Source organism: Ctenopharyngodon idella, chromosome 13, assembly GCF_019924925.1.
Source record: "Ctenopharyngodon idella isolate HZGC_01 chromosome 13, HZGC01, whole genome shotgun sequence".
In the NCBI taxonomy this organism is placed as follows: domain Eukaryota; kingdom Metazoa; phylum Chordata; class Actinopteri; order Cypriniformes; family Xenocyprididae; genus Ctenopharyngodon; species Ctenopharyngodon idella.
In genome coordinates, this window is record NC_067232.1 from 26,989,148 (window position 1) to 27,005,275 (window position 16,128).

The window sequence follows — 16,128 nt, forward strand, 5'->3', positions numbered from 1 at the left end:
CAAAGGAAATTATGACTGCAGATCACTGGATTCTGACCATGTAAGGAATAATTGACCACAGCCCAACGAATTATGGAAAATGCTCGCTAACAGCTTTTGATAAACACAACAATGCCGTGAAGACATAAAGGAGGTTAAAATGCAACTTAATGTTATGCTGCACAGAAGAAAACTCAATGAAATGCTGGAATCATCTTTTTTTTGTGTGTGTGTGTTTTGATTTATAGGACATTTGTAGCATATCTGAATTAACTTTAAAACCCATCTTAAATTCAGGGTTTCTTGAGTTGGTTCAGAAATCTAAATTATATCCTTGAAAATATTCCTAATCTAACTGAAACTGAAAGAGGAGTTACTTGATGTTATCATCACTCTTTCCCAGGTCTGATATTGATTTTAATCGCTAGATCAACATTGCCCCCTTGTGTCCAATTCTGGCAATTATCAATGCCTCTCTAAAATAAAAAGCTGACTGTGCAACCCAGCATTAAATGTCACTAGTATCTTATCCTAAAAAATTAGATATGTTTTGCATAAAGAAAATGATGCGTATTTATTTATTTTTTCCCAGTGCACGATGAACACAGCTGATTGTTTTGTCTGTGCAGTTCTTCTATAGAAGACCTCTGGATTTGACCTCATATTTCACTAAAACTATAGTGCATTGAATTAAAGGACATTTTTTTTTGCAGTTTACATATCTTTACCTTTTATGGGTCAGTTCTTCTGTGTTACAGTAATGTTGTTAACCCTCCTCTGTGAAACTGAAGCACAGCACAACTCACTTTGACATTGATTTTCTTCTTGAGCTTTCAGACATAATGGGCAGCTCTCTGACTGTGAACAGTGAAAATCAATAGTGCCGTCTGAAGCTGCTGGATGTGATCAGTGATTCTCTTATACAGACACTCAAACTTCACACACGGGTTTGTGATGCTTCAAAGCAAGTATGAATACTGACAATTCTGTCAAATAAGCACTTGAATCTATATTAAATATTAACAATGTGTTTGCAATGATTTTTGATTCTGCTGGCAATATTAAAAAAGCTTTTACTTTCTATTTGGCATTAAGTGCTTTTGCGTTGCTATAATAATAATACAATGCATTACAAGCAAATGTAATGTGAATGCATCATTGCTCAAATGTTAATGGACATCTCTGCCTTTTTCAGAACACAAATAGAGTGATGTACTGTAGTAAATCACAAAAGGTTGAAAAAACATTTTTAAAATCATCTTTGGGGTTTTCACTTTGCAAATTTTCATAAAATGCTGTTTTGCAACAGTAAGAGAATAAACCAAATCTGGACTCAGAGATGATTTTATGCAAATTACAATTCCACATGCCACAGTATTTTCCCTCCAGTGACAGATATTTGACTTATGTACGTGCAGGAGCTTGTAAATGAAGAACATAACAGGCTCAGAGGGTTATGTAATCAAAATTGAGATAAAAGAAATACATAAATGTGGATGTGATCACTGCTTCTCTTAAGCAGACACTCAGATCACCGCGTTTGTTGGCTAAAACCTCACAGACAAGCAAATATAGAGAATTGTATGTCAATTACTCAATCAAAAACTAACTTTTATTATTGTGATTTAAATCCAAGCGTGCCACACGAGTCCTGAAAAGTGAAGCCAAAGCGTCTTGATCGCCCCCAGGTGGCTGGATGTAGTATAGGTCATAAAATTTAACAAAGATGGTTTCTGTCATTTTAGGCAGTTTTTATCACACTGATGTTAGTTAAAGTGTTCGTTTCTTAAATATGTTTGTTTTTATTTATAAAAACGCGGGTTTTGACGTCATGATTGACAGCTGAGATTGACAGCTTCTCTCAGCGTAGTAGTCACTGAAGCGCCAACGGACTTTTTTCTGGATCATCGGGAGGAGATTGGAGCTTTAACTTTATTTATACATTACCAGAACTGTTTATTTTAGACTGATGTAATGTTGTTCTGCAGTATTAACCGATTCTGTGCGAGTTTGGGCGGGACCTTGATATCGCGGCTGCACTTCGCGCTCACTACTGCGCAGACTCGGGCTCCAAGTTCACTATGCGCAGACTCGAGACTCAAGATGTCAGCGCCATATTGGCACACTGGCGGCTTGCCAGCTTCACTTACTACAATGCATGAGAGTTAAGGTGCGTCATCCATCTTTTTTTACAGTTTATGTTTAAATCACTGGGTTATATTCTGGGTTCAGAATATCATCTTACCGCATAGGCTAAATGCGTAAATTACTGACGTGACAACAAAAATGAATTGTATTGAATTATTGAGATATTGTATGAACCTACTGAATTGTATCTATAGACCAGGGTTGCCAGGTTTTCACAACAATTGCTACTTAAAACTAGCCCACTCTCGTTTCAGACGGGTTCCCCGGTAAAAAACGTTTTCCGGGGGTAAAATACGCATAATTCTGCATATCACTGCAATTGCAGGTTTCAAACAGAGATGGCGACTAAGAGGCAAATCTTACGGACAGCAGCTTCAAATATTATTTCATGCTGTAATTGCTATGTCCCAGGCCTATGTGAATATTATGTAGACTTACTGTTTACATCAAATTCATGAAGGTGACGTAACTGTGACGTCTGCTCCAAATTGGTCTATTGGGTTACTTATTATTAAACATTAATAAATGTCTGTCTATGGCAGCCCCTAGAACCATTTGATTACATTTGGCACAATGCATATAGCCTATATATATATATACAAACCCGATTCCAAAAAAGTTGGGACACTGTACAATTTGTGAATAAAAAAGGAATGCAATAATTTACAAATCTCATAAACTTATATTTTATTCACAATAGAATATAGATAACATATCAAATGTTGAAAGTGAGACATTTTGAAATGTCATGCCAAATATTGGCTCATTTTGGATTTCATGAGAGCTACACATTCCAAAAAAGTTGGGGACAGGTAGCAGTAAGAGGCCGGAAAAGTTAAATGTACATATAAGGAACAGCTGGAGGACCAATTTGCAACTTATTAGGTCAATTGGCAACATGATTGGGTATAAAAAGAGCCTCTCAGAGTGGCAGTGTCTCTCAGAAGTCAAGATGGGCAGAGGATCACCAATTCCCCCAATGCTGCGGCGAAAAATAGTGGAGCAATATCAGAAAGGAGTTTCTCAGAGAAAAACTGCAAAGAGTTTGAAGTTATCATCATCTACATTGCATAATATCATTTAAAGATTCAGAGAATCTGGAACAATCTCTGTGCATAAGGGTCAAGGCCGGAAAACCATACTGGATGCCCGTGATCTTCGGGCCCTTAGACGGCACTGCATCACATACAGGAATGCTACTGTAATGGAAATCACAACATGGGCTCAGGAATACTTCCAGAAAACATTGTTGGTGAACACAATCCACCGTGCCATTCGCCGTTGCCGGCTTAAACTGTATAGGTCAAAAAAGAAGCCATATCTAAACATGATCCAGAAGCGCAGGCGTTTTCTCTGGGCCAAGGCTCATTTAAAATGGACTGTGGCAAAGTGGAAAACTGTTCTGTGGTCAGACGAATCAAAATTTGAAGTTATTTTTGGAAAACTGGGACGCCATGTCATCCGGACTAAAGAGGACAAGGACAACCCAAGTTGTTATCAGCGCTCAGTTCAGAAGCCTGCATCTCTGATGGTATGGGGTTGCATGAGTGCGTGTGGCATGGGCAGCTTACGCATCTGGAAAGGCACCATCAATGCTGAAAGGTAAATCCAAGTTCTAGAACAACATATGCTCCCATCCAGACGTCGTCTCTTTCAGGGAAGACCTTGCATTTTCCAACATGACAATGCCAGACCACATACTGCATCAATTACAACATCATGGCTGCGTAGAAGAAGGATCCGGGTACTGAAATGGCCAGCCTGCAGTCCAGATCTTTCACCCATAGAAAACATTTGGCGCATCATAAAGAGGAAGATGCGACAAAGAAGACCTAAGACAGTTAAGCAACTAGAAGCCTGTATTAGACAAGAATGGGACAACATTCCTATTCCTAAACTTGAGCAACTTGTCTCCTCAGTCCCAAGACGTTTGCAGACTGTTATAAAAAGAAGAGGGGATGACACACAGTGGTAAACATGGCCTTGTCCCAGCTTTTTTGAGATGTGTTGATGCCATGAAATTTAAAATCAACTTATTTTTCCCTTAAAATGATACATTTTCTCAGTTTAAACATTTGATATGTCATCTATATTGTATTCTGAATAAAATATTGAAATTTGAAACTTCCACCTCATTGCATTCCTTTTTTATTCACAATTTGTACAGTGTCCCAACTTTTTTGGAATCGGGTTTGTTTATATATATATATATATATATATATATATATATATATATATATATATATATATAATGCTCTGTATATTTGTATGTATTTCAATGAAAATATTCTTTGTTATATTAGTTTCTGTGCATCTCATTGATTGAGGTCTAATCCAAAGTCCTGTCTGGGAGGTTCACAAGGTTTTATAATGGAGGAAAGAGGTTATTTGAACAGTTTCAGATTGACCATCTGCAGTTCAGCAGCGCCGCCTGCTGGTGATTATAAAAATAACAGCAGTGCTTGTGTTTGTACACTAGCTGGTAAAAGGTTCAATATGTACTCAGTAAGTGCAGTTCTAAAAATTATTGTTTGAAGCAGAATAGTTTTATATTATTACCTTCTTGAATTAACCATATAGACTTGGGACAAATATCTGGCTTGTTAAAGTATTAAAATGACACCAATGTCAGGGAGTTAAAACAGATATCTATTTATTATACTGTTTTTTTCTTACTCAGCTTCCTTATGATACTGTTAGAGATAATTAGATAATGTTACTATAAACACTGACAGCAAATCACACCATAAAACTGGGAATAAGTCACACCCTGCGGATATAAAGCTTCCAGCAGAGAGAAATAGAAACTAAACTGTTCTCATACTACATGCGTGAAATGGCAGATTCCAGTATTTCAGTGTATCAGGATCAGTTCGTCTGTCCCGTGTGTTTGGATCTCCTGAAGGATCCGGTGACCATCCCATGTGGACACAGTTACTGTATGAACTGTATTACAGGTTACTGGAATCAGGATGATCAGATGGGAATCTGCAGCTGTCCACAGTGCAGACGGATCTTCACGCCGAGGCCTGCTTTAGGTAAGAACGTGTTGATTTCTGAAATGATGGTGAAGCTGAAGAAGACACAACTCCAAACGGCTGTTCCTGGAGACGTGCAGTGTGACGTTTGCACTGGAGAGAAACACAAAGCGGTCAAGTCCTGTCTGGTGTGTCTGAACTCGTACTGTCAAACTCATTTTGAGCATCATGAGGAGTTTCACCCTGGTAAACGACACAAGGTGATCGAAGCTACTGGACGACTGCAGGAGATGATCTGCCCAAAACACGATAAGCTTCTGGAGGTTTTCTGTCGTACCGACAAGAAATGTATTTGTATTCTGTGTACGCTGGATGAACACAGAAATCATGACACCGTATCAGCTGCAGAAGAAATGACAACGTTGCAGGTATTATGATGGAATTAAACTCGTCAGTGCTACTAGGTTGGTTTGGTTACACTTTATTTCGATTGTCCACTTGAGACAATACTAACAACTTTGCAACTGCATGTCAACTAACTCTCAGAGTATTAGGCTGTTTGGGTTAGTAGAATAAGTTGACATGTAGTTGCAAAGTTATAATCAGTAAATGTCTGTCGGGGAGCATCAAAATAAAGTGTTAGCAGATATTAAGCAGTCTACTATTACTCTAATGACTGCTAGTTGACATGTAGTTACAAAGTTATTTATAGTTGGTAGAATGTCTAAAGTGGACCGTCAAAATAAAAGGTTTTGCCTAGATCTCAGTATAGGCTAAAGGATAATGTACAGTATTTTCTTTAAACAAATTAAAGTAGGTAGCATCAATCTGTCGTTTGCTGATATTAAAGTTCGTATCAAACCTACTTAGACTTACTGAACTGTAAATTTTATTTAGCCTACACCAATCATAAATGTTAATTTATACATTCAAGATCTGCCGTCATCCACACTGACATGTTCGGTTATCTTGTTAAGAACATGAAAATAATAAAATGAGAATCAATAAACTTTTTATATAGGCTATATATTTAATATAATATTAGTATTTTCAGGGCTGGATGGAGCCAGTTCAAAATGTATAGATACACGTCAAACGATTTGCAAATCAAATATAGTGGGGTTTTCTGTATCTATTTTTTGGAAATATAAAATATGTCCCCAACTAGAGTCCCCCCGAGTGAATCTTGGCCATTTCTACCACTGATTATGACTTCGAATTCAATTGCTACTCAAAACTAGCCCAATGGCGTTTCGGTGGTTAAAATCCACGTTTTTTTGGCAGGCTTCCCCTGGTAAAATTCGCATTCTAGGGGCTAAACATCATGCATAATCACGTAATTATTTTGTTATATTTGGGGGCTGTTTAACGACAATGTTTTCAACTAAAAACGTTAAACTTTTTATGTGTTTTGGCCGTTCATTTACACGACAACAGCGTTTTGGGTGCCTGAAAATGCAAACTTTTGAAAACTATATCGTTATCGTCTCCATGTAAACTAATAAAACACGAATTTGTGAAAATGTAGGCGCGTAGTGTTTCTTTACAAAGTGACATCACCAACTACTGGACTAGCATGAATAATACACCGTTTTTAATCGTTTTCACAGATCCGTGTGAAAGGGGATTGTTTTGACAACGCTGTCGCCTGTACGCGAAAAATGCAAAGGAAAAACTTTTCCGTTTTTAAGTACGCTGTTGTTGTGTAAACATAGGGGAGAGTGGGGTAAGATGAGCCATTTTTTTTACTTGTGTGGTCCTCAAGATAAGGGAAAATGAGGCAGAAGTACAATGAAAGCATTTAAAGTAATTTCAGGATGTTTCCTATCATTTTAAATGATCAGAATACATCTATGACTAAGGGCTCTAAAAATATGGCTTCTTATAAAAAAGTGTTCCTCTGGCTCAATTTACCCCAGGTTAGGGGTAAGTTGAGCCAAGTCAGTAGGTGGGTGTAAACTGACCATCTAACTGAATCTGAATCAAACCCATGTGAAATTTTACAGATGATGTACATATTTTAAAACTAATTTAATAATCAAATTTCCTTTTACAAATATTCTTTGTAAAAATATTTTACAAATATTTCTTTTTTTAAAGCTAAATTAAACAACATAAAACCAACCAAATGAAGTTGATATTTCAGTATGTTTAATTGTTTGCATTTCTGAAACAATATGTTGAACACCAAAGTTGTAACCTTCCCATTAACAGACTAAAAAGAGAGTTTGTTGAGTAAAATTAAATAAAAACTAAATAAGAATGAATAAATGTTACTGAAACTAATAAACATTTTAGTCAAAAGGTTCTTGACATGGTAGTTTTTCTGCAATGTCGTCCATGTTAGGCCATTAGAGACTACAGGTGGAAAGATATATATGATTAAACATCCTCTGGTTCGTATCAGAGAAGGATTTGGTGTACTTGTACACTATTCCTATCAAATAAACTCGAAAATAAAGATAAACCAAACCAGTTGCGTAATATTACATTGAAATGACACCAGTTTATACTTCAGATTTAACTTGAATTCATTGCCTTATGGTGGGGTAAGTTAAAACGCTGGCTCAACTTACCCCACAGCCTTTGGCTCACTTTGACCCATAGCTGCCATTTTAGGAAAAGCTAGCTAGCTTACCAATTCAGAATAATATTTAGCTAAATGACTTGCATGGTTTTATACGTTGCTTAAATTACCAATATGATTCATAAATAGTTTTAGACCTGGACAAATTTGCTTTGATGAAACAGCCATTACATCGGTTATGTTAAAATTTTACTTTGACAAGCCAAAAACAGTTTTTAAAGTAAACAAGTGACTTCCACTCCTCCCATGTGCTGCTCCTTTTCACAGTCTGGCAGAAATGATGGGTGGTTCTAAAATATATGGTCACATGACAATAAAATGGTACGGTTGCCAAGATGCAGGGGGTGGGTCAACTTACCCACTGGCTCATCTTACCCCACTCTCCCCTACCCTAAATCTCATATGAGCCTAATGTGTAAATGCATCAACGCTGAATTCATATTCATTAAGTTACGTAATTATTTAGTGATATTTTTATTTGGTTTTAAGTTTCTAACATTTTGTTTGTCTGACAGGGCAATTCAGGGGAGATGCAGAGAAGATTCCAGCAGAACATCCAGCAGAGAGAGCGAGAGCTTCAGGAGCTGAGAGAGGCTGTGGAGTCTCATAAGGTGAGTTTGGAGACGACGAGCAGCTGCTGACAGTTTGGGACTCAGTTTGAGACTCTCTTCCAGTGCTTTCTGACTGATCAGTGTGTTTCCTAACAGCGATCTGCACAGGCAGCAGTGGAGGACAGTGAGAGGATCTTCACTGAGCTCATTCACTCTATTGAGAGAAGCCGATCTGAGCTGACGCAGATGATCAGAGATCACGAAAGAGCTTCAGTGAGTCGACTGGAACAACTCCTGGAGCGACTGAAGCAGGAGATTGCTGATCTGAGGACAGGAGAGGCTGAGCTGGAGAAGCTTTCACACACAGACAATCACATCACTTTCCTCCAGGTAACAACATCTAATGGAGCTTGAGCTGCTTGACAGTCATGCTCACTATGAACTTTAAGGATTAAAAAATTCTTCATTTATCACAGGGGTGTCCAATTCTGCTCCTGGAGAGTCCTGCAGAGTTTAGCTTCAACCCCAATCAAACACATCTGAGCCAGCTAATCAAGATCTTACTAGGCTAAGGCTGTGTCCGAAATCACCCCCTATACCCTTAAATAGGGCACTATTTGAGGGGACAGCCATTTTTAGTGGTGTCCAAAACCATTGTGGACGATATTGAGTGCACTCATTCAAACCCATAATGCACCACAATAACGAATGTACACCGATGTGCGCTCAACGGCTGGAGAATACCCATAATGCACTGTGATGGTCATGCCGAATGAATTCCTGCATTTAACCAGAAGATGGCGCTCGCAGCTGAATCATCCATCCATCTATATTCCAAACCTCTGGTCCAATGTGGGTACAGCGTAATATCATACCAGACAATATCAAGTATAAATTCCTTTTTAATTAATTATTAAATTGTTTAATTAAGATTAATACATGCTAGATTTCATGACAGAGTTCATTACTACTGGAGCTTGCTAAGTTTCACAAACTATTCAAAAGCGGCAGTCAGTGTCCGAATTGTGTTCCTCAAGTGAACTATATTAGTGGAGTAATGTGGGCAATAGTGAATAAGGGTATAGGGGGTGATTTCACACACAGCCCAAGCATACTAGAAACTTCCAGGCAGGTGTGTTGAGACAAATTGGAGCCAAACTCTGCAGGACCGAATTTGGACACCCCTGATTTAACAAATATACTCAAAATCTTTAATATTCAACATAATACAATGTCATAGATCACTATTTTTCAGAAACACAAAATTACAACCCGAATACCGGAAAAGTTAGGACATTTTTAAATTTGAATAAAATGAAAACTAAAAGACTTTCAAATCACATGAGCCAATATTTTATTCACAATAGAACATAGATAACATAAAGGTTTAAACGGAGAAATGTTACACTTTTATCCACTAAATGAGCTAAATGATGCCTGCTACAGGTCTCAAAAAAGTTGGCACGGGGGCAACAAATGGCTGAAAAAGCAAGACATTTTGAAAAGATTCAGCTGGGAGAACATCTAGCAGCTAATTAAGTTAATTGATATCAGGTCTGTAACATGATTAGCTATAAAAGGGATGTCTTAGAGAGGCAGAGTCTCTCAGAAGTAAAGATGGGCAGAGGCTCTCCAATCTGTGAAAGAGTGCGTAAAAAGATTGTGGAAAACAATGTTCCTCAACGTCAAATTGCAAAGGCTTTGCAAATCTCATCATCTACAGTGCATAACATCATCAAAAGATTCAGAGAAACTGGAGAAATCTCTGTGTGTAAGGGACAAGGCTGAAGACCTTTATTGGATGCCCGTGGTATTCGGGCCCTCAGACGACACTGCATCACTTATTGGCATGATTGTGTCAATGACATTACTAAATGGGCCCAGGAATACTTCCAGAAACCATTGTCGGTAAACACAATCCGCTGTGCCATCTGCAGATGCCAACTAAAGCTCTATCATGCAAAAAGGAAGCCATATGTGAACATGGTCCAGAAGCGCCGTTGTGTCCTGTGGGCCAAGGCTCATTTAAAATGGACTGTTTCAAAGTGGAAAAGTGTTCTATGGTCAGACGAGTCCAAATTTGACATTCTTGTTGGAAATCACGGACGCCGTGTCCTCCGGGCTAAAGAGGAGGGAGACCTTCCAGCGTGTTATCAGCGTTCAGTTCAAAAGCCAGGATCTCTGATGGTATGGAGGTGCATAAGTGCATACGGTATGGGCGGCTTGCATGTTTTGGAAGGCACTATGAATGCTGAAAGGTATATAAAGGTTTTAGAGCAACATATGCTCCCCTCCAGACGATGTCTATTTCAGCAGGACAATGCAAAACCACATACTGCAGCTATTACAACAGCATGGCTTCATCGTAGAAGAGTCCTGGTGCTGAATTGGCCTGCCTGCAGTCCAGATCTTTCACCTATAGAGAACATTTGGCGCATCATTAATGAAAAATACGTTAAAGACAACCACAAACTCTTCAGCAGCTGGAAACCTATATCAGGCAAGAATGGGACCAAATTCCAACACCAAAACTCCAGAAACTCATAACCTCGATGCCCAGACGTCTTCAAACTGTTTTGAAAAGAAGAGGAGATGCTACACCATGGTAAACATCCCCCCGTCCCAACTATTTTGAGACCTGTAGCAGGCATCAAATTTGAAATGAGCTCATTTTGTGCATAAAATTGTAAAATTTCTCCGTTTAAACATTTGTTATGTTATCTATGTTCTATTCTAAATATCGGCTCATGTGATTTTAAAGTGTTTTAGTTTTCATTTTATTCAAATTTAAAAAAACGTCCCAACTTTTCCAGAATTCAGGTTGTAGATGAATTACCTCTGAACTGTTTCAACTGACTAAATCTCACAAATGTTGATGTTCAGATGAAGTGACACAATTAAAAATAGCATAGCCATTTATTTAAAGTGCTGAGATGAGATTTTGTGCCTTCTATGGTCAAGAGAAAAAAATTAAGCTCTTACACTATATTGGTTTTAGAATGAATTAAGTATTTCTATTTTATTTGTTTCTCTTTTTGTCTGTGTAGGGTTTCCAATCCCTCTCTCTCCCTGGATCGTCAAAATTACCCAGAATCATCATCAGTTCTCTCGTTTCTTTTGATGACTTTGGGAAATCTGTATCTAGATTCAGAGACAAAATGAACCAGTACTGCCTACAGCAGATACAGAACATAGCTGGTACAAGTGACATTCATTTATCCAAGTTCATGCAATATTAAAGGGTTAGTTCACCCAAAAATGAAAATTATGTTATTTATTACTCACCCTCATGTCGTTCCACACTCGTAAGACCTTTGTTCATCTTCTGAACACAAATTAAGATATTTCTGATAAAATCCGATGGCTCAGTGAGGCCTCCATTGACAGCAAGATAATTAACACTTTCAGATACATATTTAAATCAGTTCATGTGACTACAGTGGTTCAACCTTAATGTTATGACGCGACGAGAATACTTTTTGTGCACCTAAAAAACAAAATAACGACTTTATTCAACAATATCTAGTGATGGGCGATTTCAAAACACTGCTTCATGAAGCTTTACGAATCTTTTGTTTCAAATCAGTGGTTCGGATCGCATATTAAACTGCCAAAGTCACGTGAACAATTGAAATTTCGAAACACGTAACGATGCCTCGTTTACTGAAATCACATGACTTTGGCGCTCCGAACCACTGATTCGAAACAAGATTCGTAAAGCTTCATGAAGCAGTGTTTTGAAATCGCCCATCACTAGATATTGTTGAATAAAGTCGTTATTTTGTTTTTTTGGCGCACAAAAAGTATTCTTGTCGCTTTATAATATGAAGGTTGAACCACTGTAGTCACATGAACTGTTTTAAATACGTCTTTAGTAGCTTTCTGGGCATCTTAAAGTGTAAATTATCTTGCTGTCAATGAAGGCCTCACTGAGCCATCGGATTTCATCAAAAATATCTTAATTTGTGTTCTGAAGATGAACGAAGGTCTTATGAGTGTGGAACGACATGAGAGTGAGTAATAAATAACATAATTTTCATTTTTGGGTGAACTAACCCTTTAATGAGATGTAGATTTAATATTTCTCTTGACCTGAGAATTAAATATATCAAATGTTTTGTTTGTTTTCATATAGTGAAACACATTCAGATCATTCTTGGTCCTGAATATGAGACCAGAGAGGAATACCTCAGATGTAAGTGGGAGTTTCTGAAACAGTTCCATCTTAACCTATTAAAAAGATGAAAATAAGTAGTACACTGTAAAAAAAAAAAAAAAAACTCAACTCATTATGTTTTGTTTCTTTTTTGCATGGACTTTTACTTATTCCCAGAAGTTGAGATCATTTTTTTTAATTTGGTCAATTCAAATACTTTGGAAAAATCAATTGGATGAACACAGTTTACTATGAATTTGTTCTTTAGATTTCCGTCGGTTCACTCTGGATCCAAACACAACACATAACGACCTCCTTCTGTCTGATGGGAACACAGCGATTACTAGCACTCGTACGGTACAGCTGGATCCCGATCATCCGGACACATTTGATCAGTGGGTTCAGGTGTTGTGTAGAGAGAGAGTGTCTGGACGCTGTTACTGGGAGGTCGACTGGGGTCGTAGTGAAGGTGTTGGTGTATCAGTATCTTGCAGGAGCTTCAGTCAGAAGGGACACGGTGACGAGTGTAGATTCGGATGTACTGATCAGTCTTGGAAATTATTCTGCTCTCCCTCCAGATGCTTATTCAGGAACAAAAGCATAGAGACGGAACTCCCTGGAGTGTCCAGCTCTAGAATAGGAGTGTTTGTGGATCACAGCGCAGGGATTCTGTCCTTCTACAGCGTCTCTGACACAATGAGCCTCATTCACAGAGTCCACACTACATTCACTCAGCCTCTCAATCCTGGGATTTTATTAGGTAAACACACAAATACAGTGAAATTGTGTCACCTAAGAGATTCGGTGAAATATTGCCAAATATGAGCTCATTGTATAGTGTAAGAAAACTGATAATTATTGACTTTTATACCACGTTTCAGTCTTTTATAGAACATTTATAGGCCATATTGGATTTAACATGGATCGTCTTACAGTATAAAAAGGTCGTAGATCACGTAATTTTCACAACTCACAACTTTCAAAGCTATTTTATGGAGTTTTTGTTCTCCAGTGTTGGGGTAACACATGACAAGTAATCCGAGTTACGTGATCGGATTACTTTTTTCGAGTAATTAGTAAATAAACACATTTTAAATTTACAACAAAGTTACTTTTTCAAATAAGTAACACAAGTTACTTTGTTTTTGAAGTTGATATCACAAAAATTTAAGTTCCTATGAGATTTTGTTTAGGCGCTGTACCAAAAATAGCCACCGGATGTCACCGACATTCTATTGAAATTTTTTTTTATGCATTCTCCTGTTACAAATTGATACATTTCTGTCCAAATATCACTTCTATCACAAAACAGTTGGCAAATATGGAACCTTGAGATGTGAATGCTAAATGTGAGCATGCATTTACTCATCTCACTTGCACAAAAACAGATTCAGTATTCCTCAAAATGAATAAAAACAGTGAAATGCAAACTCAGAATGTTACGCAAACCTGCAATAATTAAATATGTTAAATAACACAAATATACTTTATGTATTTAATCTCACTTTATTAACCAAAGTCTTTGCTGCTGACCTTCAATGATCTAATTCAACCATACTAATAAGCAAAAATGACTTTAGATAAACATCACATTTGTGTTTTTTTGTTTTGTTTTGTTTTTATTGCTAAAGTAAGAGTGTTGAACTTTCTTCTCCTGTCCTATTCTGCGATTCAGCAGGTGAAAGGTTTGTTTGAGCTGCGCCCTCTATTGTACAGGCGTGAATATGCATTTCCTTCAGCTTGAGGCTTATTCATTTCACTTTTGGTGTAAAAGGGCCTTTACATTTGCCAAAAACAGAACTTTTTTTGTTGTTGTTATTTAAAGGGTTAGTTCACCCAAAAATGAAACTTCTGCCATTAATTACTCACCCTCATGTCGTTCCACACCTGTAAGACCTTCATTCATCTTCAGAACACAAATTAAGATATTTTTGATAAACTTCGATGGCTCAGTGAGGCCTCTATTGACAGCAAGACAATTAACACTTACAATGCACAGAAAGCTACTAAAGACATATTTAAATTAGTTAATGTGACTACAGTGGTTCAACCTTAATGTTATGAAGCGACGAGAATACTTTTTAAGTAAATAACGACTTTTCAACAATATCTAGTGATGGGCGATTTCAAAACACTGCTTCATGAAGCTTCGAAGCTTTACAAATCATTTGTTTCGAATCAGTGGTTTAGATCGCAAATCAAACTGCCAAAGTCACGTGAACTATTGAAATTTCGAAACGCTTATGATGTAACGAAGCCTCGTTTACTGAAATCACGTGACTTTGGCGCTCCGAACCACTGATTCGAAACAAAAGATTCGTAAAGCTTCATGAAGTAGTGTTTTAAAATCGCCCATCACTAGATATTGTTGAATAAAGTCTATATTTTTGTGTTGTTTTCCGCACAAAAAGTATTCTCATCGCTTCATAACATTAAGGTTGAAACATGAACTGTTTTAAAGCTAACTGTTTTAGTAGCTTACTGTGCATCTTAAAGTGTAAATTAACTTGCTGTCAATGGAGGCCTCACTGAGCCATCGGATTTCATCAAAAATATCTTAATTTGTGTTCTGAAGATTAACAAAGGTCTTACGGGTGTGGAACGACATGAGGGTGAGTAATTAATGACAGAATTTTAATTTTTGGGTGAACTAACTCTTTAAAACAAACAAGCCCAGCCCTGATGAGAAAAAGTATCAAAAAAAGTAATGTAATGCTTTAATAAAAAAGTAACTAAGTATTGCAATTAGTTACTTTTTTTAGGGAGTAATGCAATGTTGTAATACAACACTTTCCACAACACTGTTGTTTACTGAATGTTTTTTGTTGTTGTTGGAATCAGTATATTTTTAAACAACAGTACAATCTATTGAATGCACTGTACTTCCAACCCGACGATTTATATTCCTGTCAAAAATCAAATATGGCGCTTCCCTGACTGAACATTAAAATCTTCTTTTTGTATTTTTTTTTAACTATGATCTTTTGTTTCACTTAAGCTAAATCGTTTATTTACTGATGTGCTTTAGGTTTAATTTATGCATGAAAACCATATTCCATTTTTTGTACTGTGAAACAATTGACAAATTAATACATTTCAATTCTCAGCTTCAATGTGATAATGAGCTGTCCTGGGTTATTTGTTTTATCACTAAACTCTCTATATATGAAAATAAACAAATTATCATAGATAAATAGCATTTTTGTCCCTGGCAGATCTCATTAATCTGAATTGCACAGATATCCACTTGTGATGGATACATTTATTTTACATTTGATTACTTTATTCAATTCCTGTAGTATTTTTACCTGAATAAATAGACTGCATTTGTTCAATGTTTAAGAATTCTTAAATGACCTGTTCTCCAACGAAAAATTCTATTACAAATTGCTAACTAAAAATACAAATTAAGCCCTAGATATCTGTTACAATGAGTTTTACCATGGCTGTAGTTTTTCCTCACCTGATTTATGAATGTACATACTGTATTTGCCACAAGGTGGCACAGTTTAGCCATTTCCAGCTGTTGTTCCTCATATACCTACAGACCCGAGCTGAGATGAGGCATATACACCGATGAGGCATAACATTATGACCACCTTCCTAATATTGTGTTGGTCCCCCTTTTGCTGACCCGTCGAGGCATGGACTCCTCTAGACCCCTGAAGGTGTGCTGTGGTATCTGCACCAAGATGTTAGCAGCAGATCCTTTAAGTTGCGAGGTGGAGC

The 16,128-nt window shown here is 37.2% G+C and overlaps 1 protein-coding gene across 1 annotated transcript; it reads left to right on the forward strand.

The window, feature by feature from the left end:
* The first annotated feature begins 4,462 nt into the window (after positions 1–4,462).
* On the forward strand, positions 4,463–14,299 carry LOC127525515 (tripartite motif-containing protein 16-like). Its single transcript, XM_051918109.1, has 6 exons — positions 4,463–5,533; positions 8,208–8,303; positions 8,400–8,633; positions 11,291–11,441; positions 12,379–12,438; positions 12,668–14,299. The coding sequence occupies exons 1-6, from the start codon at positions 4,955–4,957 to the stop codon at positions 13,222–13,224; spliced, it is 1,677 nt and encodes a 558-aa protein (XP_051774069.1). The 5' UTR covers positions 4,463–4,954; the 3' UTR covers positions 13,225–14,299.
* The last annotated feature ends 1,829 nt before the right edge of the window (positions 14,300–16,128 follow it).